General features: G+C 40.2%; 1 protein-coding gene across 1 annotated transcript in view; it reads right to left on the reverse strand.

Moving 5' to 3' along the window:
• Positions 1-22289, reverse strand: part of LOC127617762 (CUB and sushi domain-containing protein 1-like) — a 496749-nt gene that overhangs the window by 113081 nt on the left and 361379 nt on the right. The window contains exons 36-37 of the mRNA XM_052089839.1: positions 21828-21924; positions 11721-11825 (exon numbers count right to left, since the gene is read on the reverse strand). Coding sequence (XP_051945799.1) covers positions 11721-11825; positions 21828-21924 — 202 coding nt within the window. The remainder of the gene's footprint in view (positions 1-11720; positions 11826-21827; positions 21925-22289) is intronic.

Below are 22289 nucleotides of genomic sequence, written 5' to 3' on the forward strand. Positions count from 1 at the left end.
TGACCTGCCCATGAGAAAACGAGCTAGGAAGTACGAACGCACGCGTGCGTGCAATTTTAGTTTATCCTCGAGAGATATCATGGCGTGTGACCGATCGAAGCACAAAAGTTGCTCAATAATTGAATGCACAAATGATCACAGAAGTCTTTTTTTACTTCCTTCATCCAGTCCCCAGAAGGATCAATGGATAAATTTCATTTACTCTGGGAATGCACCGACACAACACACCAAATTTTTGTATGTCTGCGCCAAACATTTCACAGACGACTGTTTTCACAACATGGGTCAGTTCAGAGCTGGGCAGGCTGAACGTCTGAAACTGAAGTCTGGATCAGTACCAACTCTCTTTGGCTCACCTACAAACCTCGGACAAGTAAGTCAACTAATTATATATAATTGTGTTGCTTTACTATTTATGGTTACCTAGCTTGTTACACGTAGAATGTGGCTGTAACATTAGCTATGCAGCTAACAGCCGAGTTACTGTCGCTAATGTAAAGGTAGATAGCATCAGGTATATGTGTGAATACACACACTGTAACGCAAGTGTTGTACACTTCTTTGTTATTTGGATATCCGTTCTCCTGTTGGTGATGTGTTTACAAAATTACAGACGTTTCAGATCTCTGCGTACTAGAACACTACACCTTGCCCGGCCTTTCGCCTCCTCATTAGCATTTAAAGCTACAGACACCGAAACGGCACGTCTGAAGGAAAGCTCATTATAGGTTGGCTTGTAGTGGCTATAATTCTGTACCAAGGCTGAATTTTGTAAAAGAGATTTCAGATACAGTACTAGGGACCACTAAGGCCTATATCAAAGCCTACAAAAAGAAGCATGTCAGGGGACCTTTAAGAGAGATAGAGAGGGAGGCTTATATCCAGGGCTTCCAATGCAATGCACTTGTACATAATGATTAGGGATTTGGGATTATTTTCATAGTCGATTAATCTGTTGAATATTTTCTCGATTAATCAATTAGTTGTTTGGTCTATAATATGTCAGAACAATGTGGATCAGTGTTTCCCAAAAGCCCAGGAGGATGACGTCCTCAAATGTCTCGTTTTGTCCACAACTCAAAGATATTCAGTTTACTGTCACAGAGGAGAGAAGACACTAGAACATATTCACATTTAACAAGCTGGAATCAAATAATTTTTGCCCGCCACAATATCAACGCCGACTGCCACACATTGATTTTCGATTTATTTTTTATTTTTTACTAAACCTATTTAAAATTGTATTTGATTGCAGAGAGCCGTAGCGCATTCGCGCAGCTCTAGGCTACCTCTCGCTCGTCCCTCTCTCTCTCTCTCTCTCTCTCACCCGTACCTCTCGCGCTCTCTCTCCGTCACGGAACACCGCTGCATAAATCTGTCCAACACAGCACTGTCAGTTATTACTTATTAGCCAGCATGCAAGGAGCCTAGCTAATAAGGAGAGCTAAGTTATTGTTAGAATACAGCTGGATTTTTGAGGTCAGCACGCTGTATATAGCTGGTAGTAGTCAATATCGACGCACGCGCATGGGAAACACTGGCAGCAGCGCATTATGAAAGACTTCGTCTTAGGTTTAACAACCTATGAAACTAATAATGAACAATATGAAACTAAAACGACATAAGCTTAATTTAAAATGGCTTAGGAACTATCTATTTAGAGGTGGATAAAAGCAATTTAGAGGTGGATAAACCTACTTTGGAGGTGGGTAAACGCTATTTCCGAATTTTGGGAGGTGCGTAAACGGCGTTTACGTGCGTTTAGCCTCCACTACATCCCTGCTTGTGATCAGTCAGACTAATCTAGCAACAACATAGCAATGCACAAGCTACCAGTCATAACAACATAGTAACCACCTAGCAATCAGCCAGACCACCCTAGCAACCACATTAAAAAACAGTCACAACACCCTAGCAACCAGCCAGACCACTCTTGCAACCACATAGCAAAGCACAAGCAAAAAGTCACAACAACATGGCAACCGCCTTGCAACCAGCTAGACCACATTAGCTACCATCTATTAATACATTAGCACACCCAAACAACCAGCCACAAAACCCTAGCAGACTAATCTAGCAACAACATAGCAAATCAGTTTAAGAGAGCAATCAGTTACAACAACATGGCAACCGCCTAGCAACCAGCTATATCACACTTGCAACCATCTATTAATACCTTTGCAAAGCCCAAACAACCAGCCACAACACCATAACACAGGGGTGGGCAACTATTTTGGTAAAGGGGCCACATCGGGCTTTAAGTAGCGCATAGGGGGCCACATTGTATTCCTTTTGAGATACAATATTCTGCATTGATTTGTTTTTTGTAGCTTTTAAGCCCAGAAATAGTTGTGTAATCAATTTTCTGAAGTGTATCTGTGACTAGTGAGACTATTCTGCAATTGCCTAAAGTACTGTATTGCGCTACAAAGGCAGATACTTTTCTATCAGGCATTACAAAATAAAATAAAGGCTGAGCTTATAAATTTATTTTACCATCTCTACTTCCCTGTTAATTTCTCTCTACATCAGGGGTCTGTTTAAAAAAAAAAAAAAAAAAAAAAATTTATAGAACTTTTAATGTTTGGGCAAAGCAGGCGAGTTTACTTTTCTAAAATGTTTACATGCTAAAAGGGTCATGATGCGGGTCTGCTCGATGGTTTGACTTTCAGCACACAACTGAATAATACAGACTGCATGACTATGATAAATGATTATTGCAAGAGTTAGATTAACATACAGGTGCGACACTTCAACATATAATATATATATATACATATATATTGTAAGGTATGGCGGAGGATCAGTGCCTTAACAGATTCCCGAACAAACAAGAACTTACTGTTAAAAACCCCCCTAATTACTGAAATAGCGCCAACCAGCCTCCACAAGCACAATAAATGTATTGACAAAGAGACAATGAACTATTGACAGAGAACCGCATGTGACATCCGCATGCTCACCACGTGCTTATCATGTGGACAGGAAGGGGAAACTTTGAACGTAAAAATGTGTGTGTGTGTGTGTGTTTTTCAGTTAAACACAGAACTGCATATTGCTAATGAAATACGTGTAATCCCTGTATGTTGTGTATTTCTGAGGTATATCAAACTCGTTAGAACTGTTTCGTTGTGTGTTTTAAACTCTGAGGCCTCATATTTAATAGCCTCAGTGTATATTCCCTTATTAATTGTACTAAATATACCTTTCTTGGTATCAAATGAAACCTTACGATTTGTCCGAGCTAAATTCGAATATAAGATCTTCGTAGAATGATATTACGTTATGTTTTGCCATCTTTTGAGTCATTCAGCCCAAAATCTCTTACCGTCATAAACCCAGCCAGAAACATGCAAATGAGCCGTGACGGAACAAAGGAATCATTCTCCTGCCCAGAGTAATGGAGGCCTTTACGACCTCCAAAGGAATGTTCAGAGAAGTGCTGACCCTCCCTTCATTCTCTTACTGAGAAAGAGAAATGAACCCTGTTAATCCTATATATATATTCTATATATCCATGTGATAAATATTGACATGTATCTAATGTGCCATCTCACATTTTCCCTTAAATGTGCTTGATCTATGTTTTCTTGCAAACTAATGGGTTAATGTTTCAGACTTTGCATACTATGGTTAACCAAAATCATATGTGTGGCATATTTGGTCTCTATAACTTGGTATTTTGAAGATTGAAATGACTGTGTACATGATATGTCGATAACAACAGCATATTAGTATTACCAGTATGTTTCCTATTTTCTTTCTTGCACATGCAATGGGCAATTTTACAACAAAGAGCAATAAACCAAATTCCCGCCTGGAACCCAAACCCTTCTCATTGGTCGAGCCAATGAGAGGTGGGACCTGTTTCCCGAGGGTATAAAATTGCTGCGCCCACTTCCTCTTATCTCTCTTATCTTACCAACTCTTATCTCTTCGCTCTGTTATGCTCCTCTGGCTTCCTGCCTTTCTGGTTCTCTGAGCCTTGTGCTCTCTCACTCTCTCGCTGAATGATGCCAAACTAAAGGCCCCAAGGACTCCCAAGCCCGTGCCAGGCTACGGCCTCGACTGCCCATTCACCAAGATCCTCTGACTCTCACTGGTTCGCTCTCATCAAGACAACATCATCAAAGATCAACTGGAGCCTCAACAAATTGCATCAGGACAGTTTAATTCAAATGGGACATGCAAGTATCAAACTTAGTCTCATTATTTGATACATTAAGTATCCTTAACCCCTTTCTAAAAAGGGCATGTCAGAACTAATATGATGGTTTGCTCAGGCTGTTGATCTGCTGAACTTCAAACAATGCTATAACTTCTTGCCTTCCTGTATTCTGCTTCAGCCCTCTTTCCCTTGGTAAACTGTATGAATGTATGTATATGTATGTTAGAGTAGTTTAAATGTTTAGTCTAGTTAATAAAGTCTTGTTCATGTCACATGTAAAGTTGTCTGTGTCTCAAGCTCATATCTAAAGTCACTAATCATAGATTTTGACTACTTGCTCTTAATACTTAGTAAGAAAGACATTTCCCATGCCCCGGAAATGTACCTTTCTATTAATTAATTAATTAATAACCAATATTGAGTGTTCACAGGATGAACCGAGTATTTGGTTGTAATGTTAATGTAGCTACATCAAGTTAACCCGATTAACTGATCCAAATATTCATAATCGATTATAACAAGTTATGATTGATTATTAATATTTCATAGAGCTGATTCGCTACCTAATGGTGGAAGAATATAGAGCTGATTCGCTACATAATGGTGGAGAATGCGGGCATGATTAAACAAAGGTTATGAGCTTTAACCACTGTCAACTTAAAAGTGTGCATTGAATAATTCCGGTCAGAATAGGACATGACATGCGAAACGGCATTTGCTTCACTAGTTGCTGGCTTGTTTGGATGCGGCTAAAGTGATGGCTTGAATTGACATCTCTACTGTAATTGAAAGAGTCTTAACACATTTAAGCATATTTTCAAAAGGTATCAGTGTACGAGTAATATGATTTTAGCGAAGAAACCCTAATTTCAGTATTAAAGTGTAAGTCTGTTTTGACGAAGGAATCTCAGCTCAGCGGCATGTAAACTGTACCAGAATTGATTGCTTAACCTGTTTCTGATGAAGAAATCTCAGTACAGTGTTATATAAATGTAGATTTGGGCGATGCTCCCCTTTTCACAGTATAAAGGCCTTACAAATTATAGTTAGATTGATGTCCTTCATCTAAACTTTATCTGTGCATCTAAAAGGCTTAGCTTCCTGGTGATCAAACATGTGTTTCACTCACTGAAACTCTGAAGTGCATTGGTTCCCATGACAACGACTTGTCACAGGAAGTGCTCACTCCAGATAGCACGTGTTTCCTTCCGACGCCATTTTGTAAACAAACCAGCCTAGATGGCTAAGCTAACCCAACTTAGCAGCCCCTTAGCTTAGGCTAAGCTAACTAATAGCTTCAACAGTTAGCTGCTAGCATAATTTACATGAAGCCTTTATCTACAGCTTGTGTGCATGCAGAGTGAAGTGATCTAAACCATTTTCCTTTAACCCCATTTCTGGTTTCTGAATTCTCACTTTCTCTTTCCTTAACTTTAATTCTTCTCATCTAACTTCACCTGCACCTTTCAGGTGCATCCCTTACTGAACGCTGTTCAGCTAAATTTGTAGTTACTTTGTTAATTAAATCTAAAAACTTAATTACATGTAAACTGTTTAGATAGAGAATAATTTTTATAGTTATTGGGAACTTTCAATGGCACGTTGACTAAACTTTATAGAGGGACAAACACATTGTGTGGTCTTGAACACGCAACAGCTGTGACCAACTATAGAATGATGTCCAAAGCAAATCTAATTGTTGATCATAAGTGCTATTGATTATTCCCAATACAAGGTTATTCTGCTATTTTAATCACTTCTTCAAGTCCTTTTATTATTTTTACTAATAATAGAAGTCAGCTATTAATTTTCCCATTTAAACCTCTTGGTCTAGTGTGGTTTTATTTCCCCATAAAACTGCAAAAGTAACTAGACACACTTTTCTTCTCGATTTTGTGTTTATTTGCAACAAGTTGCTTAAATTTTATGAGCCAGCTACACTAGTAATCTAGACGATTTCTATGGCATAATTTTGAGCACCACTAATAGACACAATCTAATAGGAAAGCTCTTTTCTTCCTCTTTCTTTCTCCTCTTCATGTGTTCAAAGATCAAGCCTGTTGTATGCTATCAGTAAGTGCTGATAAATAATTTGACCCAAAGAAACATCTTAAGTCATTTATTAAATCTGGGCTTACGCTCTTTTAGCAAAGCCACTCAGATCCACACAAATCTGAGCACCCTGCTATTTGCAGCTAAGATAGTAATAATCAGGAACACATTTCAATTGTTAACCACACCTAGCAAAACCTAGCTGTACATTATACACCTTGCTGTCTCACTTTGCCTTTAGCTCCAAATTCTGTTTGATCTTGCATTAGTCTCTTGCCCTTACTCTCACCAGAAGTGTGCCAAAAATGTTGCAGATGCTTAGCCTAACTGCCCAGATGGCAGGCCAAAAGGACTGGCTAGGTGTTTTGAGGAACACCCTTTTATCCATGACTGCTGACGACCTTCAGCAACAGAACAAAAAGCAACTGGAAAACGAGGGAAAAGAACTAATGACAGACGACTCAAACCAGAGGTATGAGCACAAATATCTGACTGAGGTTATCTTCCTGGCCCACAACCTCACAGGTTTGAAACAGGAGGTAAACAACCTCAAACGCCAGATCACTGAGTCCCAAACGGAGCTGACACATGCTAAAAACCGCATAGACCAGCTAGAGATGGAGGCTCAGGACAGACACAAGGACCCTGGCAGAAGGGAGTCACAGGAGGTAATCCACAGACTTCAAACGGCTCTGACAGCTGCTAAACAACAAGAGCAGTTGGAAAAGACAGCTAGAGAGCACCTGGAAAAGGTACTTTTTCACAAAGATTCACTGTTAAAAACAGCAAATTCTGAACTCTTGGACAAAGATGCCAGAATCATGGCCTGTGAAGGTCAACTGAATGTGTCCAGAGCTGAAGTTAAAGTGCTGACTCAGCAGCTGGAAAACACCAAAGATGAACTTGACATGGTCCAACGAGAACTGAGACACTCTTACCTGCTGCAAAAGGAACCACAGCAGGAGAGACATCTCACTCCCCCACTTGCAATCAGCAGAGAAACCTCCCCCAGCCAAGCACAGAGTTACAAAGGGGAGACAAACCCCACTGCTTAACACGTCATCGGACAGTTTCCTTAAAGCTTCTGCAGCCGCAGAAGGAAAAGGATTGATTCAGACGAATCTTGAAACGACACGTGTAGCGACACTCAAAGACCTCAACCGAATGGCCAGACATATCCCTGCATTTACACCAGAGCTTGCAGGAGACCACGACGTCCACGCTTACCTGCGAGACATTGACTTTCACCTGCAGTCTTTGATGAGTGTGAACCATCAAGATAGACTCCATCTGATCTGGATCACGTCCAGCCCAGAGTTGCGACGCTTTCTGGCTCGACAGCCAGAAAACATCCAGTCTAACTACCAGCAGCTGAAACAAGCCATCATAAGGGAATTCTCAGAGTCTAACAACGGACTGATCGCTGCCCTAGACACCAAACAGGGTCGGCATGAAACTCCCTATGTTTACTACCACAGACTCAGACGAGCTTACTTCGGAGCTCGCAACATACCTGGGATGGAGGAGGACGCCAGCTTCAAGAGCCTTTTCCTCCGAAACCTCCATCCTATGGTAAGTCACCATTTAGGCATTATGGCCTGCCCCCACACAATGCCTATCCAACAACTGCGTGACCTGACACAGAAGGCCTTTAACAAACACAAGGCCTCACCCAGCAAACACCACAGGACGTCCCACAGCAGTCTACAACAACATCCTCCTGTACACCTTTCAAACAGGTGCCAAACAGAGGCTGCACAAAGACAGCTAGAAACGCCTGTTACTGAGTTACAAGAGCTGCTAGCACTAGCAAAAGAGCTCCTGGAACAGAACTCCCCTGAGGAGTACTGGGAAGAACAAACCTCTGACTCTTGCCCAACACCACTCAGGCAAGCTCAAGTCAGCACTGCTGCCAGAGCAGAGTAACACTGCAGACTTCAGACACCTGGTGACTGGGTGCCGAACCAAGGGCTGAACGGCCACCTGCTGCCCTTTTGCTACCAGTACTAGGTCAGTCTGAAACTCTCTCCACACTACACAATGCCCATAACCACTCCCTGCAGCCACAAACAAGCACCTGCCTCAAACGAACTGACTTCATAATGACAGGTGACACACTGTCAAGGCACCTGCTGCCTCTGCACCTGCTGCAGAGACCTGGATGTGGCTACTGTCTACATCACCCACCGTGGAACAACTACCTGCTACAAAACCCTCATGATTCACCTGCCATCCGCCATTGTGATGATTGTCGTCCGATGATGTCTCCAACAGGGACACCACCTGGCGAAAAAGGGGACTGTAAGGTATGGCGGAGGATCAGTGCCTTAACAGATTCCCGAACAAACAAGAACTTACTGTTAAAAACCCCCTAATTACTGAAATAGCGCCAACCAGCCTCCACAAGCACAATAAATGTATTGACAAAGAGACAATGAACTATTGACAGAGAACCGCATGTGACATCCGCATGCTCACCACGTGCTTATCATGTGGACAGGAAGGGGGAAACTTTGAACGTAAAAATGTGTGTGTGTGTGTGTTTTTCAGTTAAACACAGAACTGCATATTGCTAATGAAATACGTGTAATCCCTGTATGTTGTGTATTTCTGAGGTATATCAAACTCGTTAGAACTGTTTCGTTGTGTGTTTTAAACTCTGAGGCCTCATATTTAATAGCCTCAGTGTATATTCCCTTATTAATTGTACTAAATATACCTTTCTTGGTATCAAATGAAACCTTACGATTTGTCCGAGCTAAATTCGAATATAAGATCTTCGTAGAATGATATTACGTTATGTTTTGCCATCTTTTGAGTCATTCAGCCCAAAATCTCTTACCGTCATAAACCCAGCCAGAAACATGCAAATGAGCCGTGACGGAACAAAGGAATCATTCTCCTGCCCAGAGTAATGGAGGCCTTTACGACCTCCAAAGGAATGTTCAGAGAAGTGCTGACCCTCCCTTCATTCTCTTACTGAGAAAGAGAAATGAACCCTGTTAATCCTATATATATATTCTATATATCCATGTGATAAATATTGACATGTATCTAATGTGCCATCTCACATTTTCCCTTAAATGTGCTTGATCTATGTTTTCTTGCAAACTAATGGGTTAATGTTTCAGACTTTGCATACTATGGTTAACCAAAATCATATGTGTGGCATATTTGGTCTCTATAACTTGGTATTTTGAAGATTGAAATGACTGTGTACATGATATGTCGATAACAACAGCATATTAGTATTACCAGTATGTTTCCTATTTTCTTTCTTGCACATGCAATGGGCAATTTTACAACAAAGAGCAATAAACCAAATTCCCGCCTGGAACCCAAACCCTTCTCATTGGTCGAGCCAATGAGAGGTGGGACCTGTTTCCCGAGGGTATAAAATTGCTGCGCCCACTTCCTCTTATCTCTCTTATCTTACCAACTCTTATCTCTTCGCTCTGTTATGCTCCTCTGGCTTCCTGCCTTTCTGGTTCTCTGAGCCTTGTGCTCTCTCACTCTCTCGCTGAATGATGCCAAACTAAAGGCCCCAAGGACTCCCAAGCCCGTGCCAGGCTACGGCCTCGACTGCCCATTCACCAAGATCCTCTGACTCTCACTGGTTCGCTCTCATCAAGACAACATCATCAAAGATCAACTGGAGCCTCAACAAATTGCATCAGGACAGTTTAATTCAAATGGGACATGCAAGTATCAAACTTAGTCTCATTATTTGATACATTAAGTATCCTTAACCCCTTTCTAAAAAGGGCATGTCAGAACTAATATGATGGTTTGCTCAGGCTGTTGATCTGCTGAACTTCAAACAATGCTATAACTTCTTGCCTTCCTGTATTCTGCTTCAGCCCTCTTTCCCTTGGTAAACTGTATGAATGTATGTATATGTATGTTAGAGTAGTTTAAATGTTTAGTCTAGTTAATAAAGTCTTGTTCATGTCACATGTAAAGTTGTCTGTGTCTCAAGCTCATATCTAAAGTCACTAATCATAGATTTTGACTACTTGCTCTTAATACTTAGTAAGAAAGACATTTCCCATGCCCCGGAAATGTACCTTTCTATTAATTAATTAATTAATAACCAATATTGAGTGTTCACAGGATGAACCGAGTATTTGGTTGTAATGTTAATGTAGCTACATCAAGTTAACCCGATTAACTGATCCAAATATTCATAATCGATTATAACAAGTTATGATTGATTATTAATATTTCATAGAGCTGATTCGCTACCTAATGGTGGAAGAATATAGAGCTGATTCGCTACATATATATATATATATATATATATATATATATATATATATACATATTCGTCTCTGGCTTATTTTTGCTCGCATATCAATGATGCCGAGATCTACTTTTATATTTAATTTAATCACTGAGTTTACCTGCAAAATTAGTAGCACCAAACATCACAAGCAGCCTCAGTTTGTTCAAAGGGGAAAGCAAGAGACAGAAAAAATGCATTCACGTGCATGGTTGCCAGATTGCACAAAATAAGCATTACATTAGGCATAATGTTTCCAATTTGCGCAAGTATAAATCTCAAACTGGTTGTGTTGTGTCTCTTATCTGGTAACCCTGAGCATGGTAAACTCTTGTGGAGATGAGTTACAGTAGGTCCCAATGCAAGTTAACTGAAATATCCAAAGAAAAAGAAAATGCTTTTACGAAAAATGAGCAGCGGGCCACATTAAATTATGTGGAGGGCCTGATCCAGCCCACGGGCCGTAAGTTGCCCATGTCTACCCTAACAACAAACAGACCTCTGTCTGTCTGTCTGTCTGTCTGTCTATCTACCATCCATCCATCCATCCATCCACCTTTGCGAACGATGACACAGGACGACTTTTATAAGCATATTTAAGCTTTTCAAAGATTTTAAAGATAAAACAATAGATATATTGTTCAAAATGAAAACATTGGACACTTTCTGGTTTCCAAACATGGAACATGTGCATAGTTAAAGTGATGAACTACACATGTGTTTGCTCTCTGCTAGGACACCTTGAGAGGACCTGAATTCATACATTCACAAAGAATATATTTTTGCAATAACCAACTGTTAAGTCAGTGCATTTGTCTGCAGAAGCCACTTGGTTTGATATTTTATCTAAAGCAACAAAATGCACGCACATTTATGTGGCTCAGGTGTCCAAATAGTTTAGGAGGCCCTGTAGATGACACTATAAAAAAGTCTATAAATATAAATGTCTAAATTGACATTGTTGAAGTCTGGTTAACATGGACATTGCGGAAATGATTAGAGCCGGGGTGCGCTATCTTTACCTTTACCAGCAGCAGGTAACAAGCAACAGTGTGAGGAAAAATAAAAACATCTCCGTGTTTGTGCACGTGTATGTTCGTGGCACTGCCTTGTGTGTTTGGCTGTGAAATGTATCAGCGAGCCATGCTCTGGACTGCTACCAGGGACAAAGGGTGCAGGATAATGAAAGCACCATGGTGTGACATGTACTATACTCACTTTTGTACTCAAGGTGAAATCCTGCCGCGACGACGCTGATATCCGTATGGAAGTGCAGGTAAAGCTGGTTGGACGTGCTGTTCAACAAGGCTGGAGCTGTAGTACCTGGAAAATAACAGCAGAAAGTACCCTGAGCAGGAAAAGGACTGTAGTTAAAACTGTTTAAAAAGCATTGCTGGGATGCATCTCATGAGTTGCAAGTTGCACCAGATTCCCATATTTCCATGTGAGTCATTTCATTTTCGAAAGTAATCATTTGATTTCTTTGCAATTATCCTAAATGTGGAAATATAGAAAGAGTAGGTGTGGGGCTACATTGAGAAAGCTGAGCTCATGAATATTAATGAGCTTGTTTTAAAGTCGCTGACGTTCCACACTCGTTTGGCATTACGATACAACTTCAAACCAGTTTTACGTTTGCTGAGATATTTGTACAAAATGAAATGGTTGCTTCAGCAATTATGTATTTTATGACAAATTGGCTATTTATGACACTATTGGTTAGCTTTAGCATTAATGTTTAAGGCTGCACAATTAATCGTATTTGAATCGAAATCACGATTTGTGCCTCTCGCGGTTAATTAAGCATAATCGTCTGCGATATTAGTGAGCTAGTAAACAGAAGGTGTCAGCCAGGTAAGTTGCAAATTGTTGTTAATTTTCATTGAAGGCTGTGTCTACGGATGATAGACCAAATCACAAGCTCTTTCCTAGTCCAATCACGCTCTCTTCAGAAGTTCTCTACTGACCAATCGCTGTTTCTCTTCGAGCATGTGCTGAAATACAGAGCCGCACCACAGATGTTTAGGAGTCTCATTGGTAGGGTATGGGGATATAATAATAATGTTATAATAATAATAATAATAAAAATAATAAAAATGTAAAGAATGGAACTTAAGAGGATGCAAGTGTAAACACCCAAGTTTCTATTAGCAGTAAAGAATGGGCAAAACATGCCTTAATTTTGGTACACTTGTTTAAAATAAGAGTTTAAAAACTTGTTTAAAATAAGATATACTGGTTAATTTAATTTTATGTTTTTTGTTCTTTTAGAATCAAGATCTAAGCAGTGGCAACAGTATTAGTATTATTATTATTTATTTATTTTCAAATTGTGCAGTCCTGTAATAATAGTAAAAAAAGTTTTAAAATAACAGAATAATCGTGATTAATATTCGTGATAAAAATGTTGAGGGCAATGATCATGATTATCATTTTCACCATTATCGTGCAGCCCTATTAAGGTTTAGAGTAGGGAGGTCGGTTTTGTTTATTCAAAACTAGATAGAGCATTAACATTAAAACCTCATCTGTTTGAGGACAATTTGACTTGCTTTTAGCACTACATAGTGGACATTTTACCTCAGAAATTTTGCAGCACAAATAAGTAGCCCAAAAGAGTTTTTTTTTCATTTTCATGAGATCATGAATGTGACAGGGCAGAGGGCGGGGCCGGGTCGTGATTCTACACATCCGGCCCCTTATCAGGCTAATCAAGCCTCCAAGGGGGATAAAGGCCGACTGCGGACGGTGGTGCGACAGACAGAGAGCGTTTACGGGCAGCTGTCCGTCATATGTCTGTGTTTGTGTATTCTGGTTTAAGTTCTTAATTAAATATAATTTATATTGTCAAGCCGGTTCTCGCCTCCTCCTTTTTATTAATTCCTTCACACTGGTGCTGAATCCTGGGAAGGAGGAGGGATTAAGCCGTAGTGGAGTTCTCGCCGCTACCATCCACCCCAATGGAGCAGCTGTGGCCATCTGCCGGGGGAGGGGAAGGGGAGAAGTGGCTCCTAGCCGACCACCTGGAGCGGTCAGGGCCACTGCCACGGGCGGGGGGAGACCCCTACCAGCCGCTAAACGCGGCTAGGTTAAGAGAGGACCGTGAGCGGGGAGGGGCTACCGGCCGACCGCCTGGAGCGCGGGAGATCCCTTATGTTCCCCGAGACGGGGCCTTCCGTTCGCCAAGGGCCGGAGGACTGACTCCGATCCACACGTCTGGATGCACGAGAGAACATTGCTCAAGAACTAGAGATGTTTCTTCTGCTTTAGACACTTACCTGATGAAAGCCATTTCAAAAAGTGGTGGGAACGAAGTTGGCAAAGGCAAAAAATGGTAGGGACATGTCCCACCCATCCCATCCGTAAATGACACCTATGACTGTGTCCTATGTGATAAGTTTAGATTGTGGTATGTTTAGATTGGTACATCTGGCAAGGCGCATTGCCTGTAGTAGACTCACAAAACATGATTTATTGTTATAAATATTACAAGTCATGACTCATTTATAATTTATTTATAGAGTGTTTATGCCTTTATATTGTTTGAAAACATGACATATGATCTCTGAAACAAAGCACTCATTACATGACATTCTACAGATTTTTTCTACAGAATAAATAAAAATAAGACGTTTAATTAAGTTGTAAATTATGGATACTGGTTAAGAGCTGTAGTCTTCCTTCAGTTGAGTTTCAATTACAGTCTAATTAATGCTACCAAATGCATTATTGTGGACCCTAGGTATAACCTGTTTTACGTTCATAGAGATTTAGAGATAGACTTTTTGTTTTTAAGTCTCACTGGACTCCGAGAATACAACTAGTAGCAGTGTGGATCAATGTATGCTCAGATCAGCCAGGGAGTTTTACTTATTTGAAATAACATAAGGAGCGAAACAAACTATACATTAGAGACTGTACCAGTAATGTGCTTGTAACGTGAGCCAGCAGAGGTGACTAGGTTTGTGGAGTGGGCTAACCGCTCCCCTAAGTTCTCATGTTGTACAACATGAAGAATGGCTAAATTATGACAGCGAGTACAAAAAGAGGTAAGCAGCTGTTAATCACGGCAAACGAATAGCTCTCGCTCGTTTTGGAGGTCAGCCAAATGAAACAACGCAGAGTAAAAAGGAATGGCAAAAAAGGAAGTGTTTGACAGGCGCTAGTCACTGAAGTGTGCTACTACCCTTCTGCGCTCTCATGAGAGAACTTTCATCACATCTCTGAGGGAAGAGTCACTTATCAACTGACTAAAAAGCAAAATGCCAGTGGCACTCCGGATTCAAAGCAGATGCTTTTTCTTCAGCTAATACTTGTATAAAAAAAAAAAAAAAAATATATATATATATACAGTACTGTGCAAAAGGCACATAAGATGTTTCACATTAGCATTTGTCTTAAGATGGTTATTTATATCTTCAGCTTTAGTGCATCAATAGGAATTTCTTAAACTCCCAAACAATTACTTTTTCAAATAGAAAAGATTAGAATAGAAGAACAGGGTGCACTGCAAGAGATGTCATGGCCCCCACAAAGCCCCCCACTGAACATTGAGTCAGTCTGAGATTACATAAAGAGACAGAAGCAAATGAAACATGCTTAGAACATCCTATCTCCCAACATCCAAGAAAAACTGTGTCCGGGTGTACCAAGGAGAATTGGGGCTGTTTTAAAGGTAAAGGTGGTCACACCGAATATTGATTTAGCTTTTTTATGTTTACTGGATTTTATACAATTTTCACAAGTGCCTAAAAATGTTGCATATATATATATAAATACACAGTATACTGTAAATATATTTTGTGTATATATTTGTGGCAGGGTGGAGGGCGGGGCCGGGTCGTGATCATACACACCCGGTCCCGTATTAGGCTAATCAAGCCTCCGAGGTATAAAGGTCGACTGCAGGGTGTCGTGCGGGAGAGAGAGATCGTTTACGGACATGTCCGTCATGTGTGTGTTTATGTGGTCTTTTGAGTTTATCAATAAAACTATTATTTATATTGAAAAGCCAGTTCTCGCCTCCTCCTTTCCATTGAATACCGTTACAATATTACATAGAATTTATAATCTGTATATTGCGGTGGCCGTGAAGTGCAAAACAAAACAATAAATCTAAAAACAAAACGGCAAATCCAAAAACAAAATAACAATTTAGAATAATTGTCAGTGGTTTGTCACTAGAACAGTAAAACAGTAAAACAGTAATGGGACACTTTATAACACTGAGAGCAAAAGCAGCGAGCGGGAAAATATAGTTTTAGGTACAATGTTCTTCGGCTAAAGCACCTGCGTCCAAGCGCTTATTATATTGACTCGCATATTCTAACATAACAAACACTGTTATTAAAAATAGCTTTTTTACATTCTAAAGGTTATCGTATACTGCCGGCGTGATGCTCACTTTCTACATTTGAAGCCAGCATGTCCAATTATGAGTACAGTGTTCAGTTATTTTAGAAAACAAATTACTGAAATTTTACCAAGATATTATTTTTATATTGTTAAGGTTGAAGGCTGCTCTTAGATATGCTGACTTACTCCAGGTGAGATTTTCCCAAGATATGGAATTATACTTATATAGTATTCAACTATAAAAAAATAAAAATCTAAAATAATTGAACACTGTTTCCATTTATTTGGATATACTGTACTTGGAAAATCTCCAGTTGGTCGGTCGATGGTCCCTTACGCACTAGATGAACCATGAGACCATAGATGAACATTGTACCTAAAACTAAATTTTCCTGCTCGCTGTTTTTACTCTGTGTTATAAAGTTTCCTGTTACTGTTTTCCCGAGAGAAGAATTAATTTGTGAAGGAATACTCCAAATGCCGTTGTGTGTTTAGATTTTTGTTTTGCACTTCAAGGCCACCATAGTATGTGTGTATATATATACACTCACCTAGAACTTTATTAGGAACAGTATGGTCCTAAAAATAGTTCCCAATATGGTCTTCTGCTGTCGTAGCCCATTCGCCTCAAGGTTCGATGTGTTTGCATTCTTAGATGCTATTCTGCACACTACAAATGTACAGGGTGGTTATCTGAGTTACTGTAGCCTTTCTGTCAGCTCAAACCTGTCTGGCCATTCTCCGTTGACCTTTTTCATCAACAATGTGTTTCTGTCCACAGATCTGCCGCTGACTGTATGTTTTTTGTTTTTGGCACCATTCTGAGTAAACTCTAGAGACTATTGTGTCTGTTGTACATGAAAATCCAAGGAGATCAGCAGTTATACCAGTCAAACCAGCCTGTCTGGCACCAACAATCATGCCACCAATTTTCCCTATTGTGATGGTTGATGTGAACATTAACTGAAGCTCCTGACCCATATTTGCATGATTTTATGCAGTGCATTGCTGCCACATGATTGGCTGATTAGATAATCAAATGAATAAGTAGATGTACAGGTGTTCCCAATAAAGTTCTAGGTGAGTGTATCTATATATATACACATACATGGTAGGGGAGTAAATATATACATATAATTTGTAAATATTTAAAGATAACTATTTATAACTGTGGCTGGGAAGAGGGCGGGGCTGGGTCGTGATTCTACACACCCGGTCCCTTATCAGGCTAATCAAGCCTCCAAGAGGGTTAAAGGCAGACTGTGGAGTGTTGTGCCAGAGAGAGAGATCGTTTACGGACATGTCCGTCATGTGTGTGTTTGTGTCTTTTTAAGTTTATAATTAAAATATTATTTATATTGTCAAGCCGGTTCTCGCCACTACCGTCCAGTCCAACAGTGCAGCCGCGGCCATCTGCCGGCGGAAGAGAAGCCCTGCTGCCTGGAAGCGGAGGACGGCCACCGACCGCGAGGGGAGAAGGGGCTCCTAACCAACCCCCTGGAGTGGTCAGGGCCACTGCCAGGGGCGGAGGAGTCCCCTACCAGCTGCTGAAACGCACCGGGGTCTGAGACTGCCCAAGCGTGAGCGGGGAGGGGCTCGCAGCCGACCGCCTGGAGTGGGAGAACCGCTGCCAGGGGCGGGGGAGACCCCTTCAGTTCCCCAAGAACGCGGCAGGGCGTTCCGTCCACCAGGGGCTGGAGGACTGCCTCCGATCCGCCCGGAGAGGCACGGCTGTCGTCCGTTAGAGGGTGGAGGAGTGGCCGAGGAACAAGCTACGGCGTATCGGAGAACTGGCGAGTAAGTGGTTTTTTTCCGTCTCTCCTCTCTCTCTTTCACTGCCGCTCCGCTATGGCCTTTTCCCTCTCGTTTTTTACAGTGTTTTTTTGGGGGGTATTACACTGTTTTTATTATTTCTGTTTCCCTCCCCTTGTCCCCTCCCTCATCCAGGTGGACGGGGATGACCTGCCGGCAGTCTGGGTCCTCCCCCAGGGAAAGAGTTGCCCAAGTTGCTCCCAATGGCAGGCTAATGCTTTGCAGCTCTGCCATCATTGGTGTGTGAATGTGTGAATGAGATGCAGTGTAAAGCACTTTGAATACCGCTAAGGTTAAAAAGGTGCTATATAAGTGCAGACCATTTACCATAAAAGATTGACAGTTTGTAGCTTAGCTTGCAACTATACATTACTGAATTCAGATATTCAAATAATTTTCATTTGAAAAGCTGAAGTTAAACAATAATCATTTATGAAATGCATCAGCATTTAACATCTCTGGTTCCCTCCGGCTTATTTTTTCCTCTCTCTCCTTTGAGCTTATACACTCTCAACCCGGTTCTTTTCTTAATTCTCTTTGCGAATGAAGGTACAATTGAAATGCTGTGTTAAAGTAAACAAGGCTGGAATAAACAAGATTGTAAAAGAAATCAACAATTTGTTTATAGTACTCAATGCCTTGGTATGCCGCAATCCATAGAGACCATAGATGAATGCTTAAATACACCCACATAGCCACGGCGGGCTCCAAGTGAATTGTTCAGTTTGAGAAGAAAGATCCTCTTTTTAACTCACATCTGTAGCATTTATTCATACACGGCTTGTTTACATCTCTACAAAAATGCCCAGAAATGTGTCATATGGTTTCCAGAAAATGGTTCTCCGACATATTTCGCATTAGAATATCGTGCCGTGGTTCGACTGCTAATATTTCAGTCATTCCCAGGCTTGTCTGAGTCCAAGTACATTAGACTGATGACCGAAGCCTGAAAAATGCTCCTTAGCGCATGAATGACTTGACTAATAATTTTTGGATGAAGTTTGACAGCTCTGTAGAGCTCATCCAATGTCCGGTTATTCAGCAGTCTATCATCTCTATTAGGGACAAGGCAATCTAGAGCAGATCTTAAGACGGTCAGACGAGACCCACGAGGGCTTAAATGGACTTTGCCAGACAGAATATGATACATTTACTGTACTGCATTACATTGGATGCCAACAATGATATGGAGTGACTCATTCTCAGGGATTTGGAGGATTCGAGAATAATTCTTTGTGAACGCACGGCCACAATCGGGGAAAAAAATGAGGCCTGTTGCACGACGTCAGTTGAACAAACTCAAGAGTTTCAGAGTATGCTTCAGGTTGACAAAACCAGACAGAGTCAAACCGGTTTAGATCAGGTTTGGATCTCAAGATGTTCTCTGTCAACTCAGAGTTTGATCCTGAGTTCATGGATCCTGAGCACATGAATGAGTGACGTTTACCAACAACAGCCAATGTGTGAAGCAGTGAGAGCCGGGCGCCATTTAATTCTCATGAGAACTCTCTGCTGGAGATCAAGAGATTTTAGAATATTTAGTTTGTCCTCATCAATAGACTATCAACATTTTCTGAAGGTTAAGCACCTCCTTTCACAGATCATTTGTTGAAAACCTGTTTTGTATCTTAATGTAAAATGTCTGCTAAAGACTCGGCACTGCACCACAGACTCACAATTAATAAAGCCTCCTTTGGCGAGACAGAGATAATAGCCTGATCTAAACCACATTGCTTCTTCAGATTCTTAACGAGCAGTCAGAATTAGGTAAACAATGTTGGTGAAATCTTTTAAAGACACACACACACTCACAAAACAAATACGCAGTTGTAATTGAATATGTATTTGTTGAGCTGCAATTAATCCTGCATGATGAAAAGTGTGGGGAGACAGAAACACAAAACATATCTGACAGTTTAATTAAGGGTTTTATCCCAATGGATTTGTGACTAGGGGAAGAATGAAACGACCGTTTGTGACGCGTGTGTGGGGGGGATATGAAAGTGCGGGCGTCAGGAGAGCGGGGACTGCATTTTAATGTTCCGTCTAACACTTCGCCTAATGACACCGTCTTACCCTCCGTGTCTTACCAATGTTCACAAATGACTCTGGAACTCTATAATTTGGACCATTGAGATCTAAATGAGGGGAAATGACCGTTTTATCATCAAATTCAATCATAGACTGGCATCAGGTAAGTTGGGAGACGACGTTTTAGAATTCACAGACTGGGCTTTTGAGAATTATGGCTGGGGAAGGTGTGGAGTACTAGACAGTGTGAAGTGCCAATGAAAATGTGCCTCGAAGCGAGCACAACTCCCCGGTTGGGTGACCTTTTGCCAGCGTGCTAGTGTGCCACTGAGGCGGAGTTCATTACAATCGTGTTGAATGTGTAGCTAGAGGCCTGGCCACAATTCTGCCCTCTGGGAAAGCACCAAAAAAGGTTATGTCTCCTCTCTCAAAGAAAGATCTTGACATCTCATCCTAATCCTGCTGTGAGACTCGGGATTGTGTTTTATGCATTTATATTCACATTTAAGAGATTTCTGTTTTGCTTTTCCTTTGTTTTGGTTTTATTTTTCTAATGATATATATATATTGATTTGTTCCTCTTTTTAACCCTCATTACATACTTACATACATCTATATGCATGTATTTTTTTAAATTGGGGTAGTTGAAATCACCATCACGATTTTAGATAAAATTCATATCAATGTATAAGGGGAAGTGTATTTTTTTTAAGTCCTGTCACTGGTCAAGATTGGAAGTTTTTCACCAATTTAAATCACCTTTTTGCTTTCACTTGTTTAAAATGGTGCTATGGCGTGGCATACAAGGTACAAATATATAGTTATAGTTTTATATATAATAGTTTTAAATATTTTTTGAGCATGTATATGTTTTATATATACACATATATATATATATATATATATATATATATATATATATATATATATATATATATATATATATATATATATATACATACACATACATACATACATACATACACATATATATATATATATATATATATACAGTCAGATCCATAAATATTGGGACATCGACACAATTCTAATGTTTTTGGCTCTATACACCACCACAATGGATTTGAAATTAAACAAACAAGATGTGCTTGAACTGCAGACTTTCAGCTTTAATTTGAGGCTGTAATTGACTGCAAAGGATTTGCAACCAAGTATTAAAAAGTGAAAGTTTGATTTATGATTGTTTATCTGTCCCATTACTTTTGGTCCCTTAAAAAGTGGGAGGCACATATACAAACTGTTGTAATTCCTACACCGTTCACCTGATTTGGATGTAAATACCCTCGAATTAAAGCTGAAAGTCTGCAGTTAAAGCACATCTTGTTTGTTTAATTTCAAATCCATTGTGGTGGTATATAGAGCCAAAAAGATTAGAATTGTGTCGATGTCCCAATATTTATAGACCTGACTGTATATACATACATACACACACACACACACACACATACATATATATACATACATACATACATACACACACACACACATATATATATATAAAGGTGTTAGATTAAATAAAGCTCATTATTTATTTTCATATCAGTATGAAAAAGGCACGATTTTTTTTAAATATACATAGATTGACAGTCTCATGTCAAGGAGCTGCGACACAGAAAAAAATGTGTCAGGTCATTTCAGTAAATTAAGAGAAAGCTAAAATACACACACCAAAACACAAGTGACAATGACAGTATTTATAACACATTCAATCTTCCCATTACAAACTCGCAGCTTGTATCTTAATACTGTAATGAACTAGGATGGAATAAACGTGGGTGTCGAGTTGCCAACTGGAACCCAAAAGGGCGTAAGAATTGGTACTGTTCATCCAAATCTAAAATGCGGGCACTCATCTGTTATGTAAAGGATGGCACATGGACGGTTTTACAGGACTGGAGCTCATCTGGAGTGTTTCCATGAATTCATGGGCATAAAATCAAAGGTGAAGATTGGCTCTCAATTTTATTGCAATCTGAAAATGTAATGGCCTATAAAGAACTACATGATATGTAAATGAGCTGTAGGAGAACAACTGCTGTGATATCAATCGAAAAACATACAATTGAAATAACCAATTTAAAGGGGACTAATAAAGACAATACAAACCTGAAAAGCTCCCAAGCTTGGGTGCGGTAATATCGCCTCCATCGTAGATTTCTAATGAGTCCCAGTTATGTTCAGTGGCAAAGCTCATGACTTGAATCTGACAAGAAAATGTAAATATTACTTAAAATGACAAACTCCTGTTAGATACTTGCTAATCTTCAAGCATGGTTTCATTTATTTGTATCTATGTCCAGTTCTTTTTATTTATTTAGCTTGTTTTTGTTTTGTCTATTGCTTGTAATTTGTTTATTTGTTCTTTTATTTTTGTTTATTACTGTGTGGAGCGGAGGGTGCGAGGCCGGGTCGGAATATCACGCGCCCGGTCCCCAATCGGCATGATGAGGTGCGCCGATAAAGGCGGCCGGTGATGATGGTTCGGGAGAGAGAGAATTACGGGCATGTCCGTCATGTGTGTGTTTATGTATGTATGTGTGTTTTGGTTTTTGAGTTTAATTAAATATA

Source organism: Xyrauchen texanus, chromosome 24 (assembly GCF_025860055.1).
Source record: "Xyrauchen texanus isolate HMW12.3.18 chromosome 24, RBS_HiC_50CHRs, whole genome shotgun sequence".
In the NCBI taxonomy this organism is placed as follows: Eukaryota; Metazoa; Chordata; class Actinopteri; order Cypriniformes; family Catostomidae; genus Xyrauchen; species Xyrauchen texanus.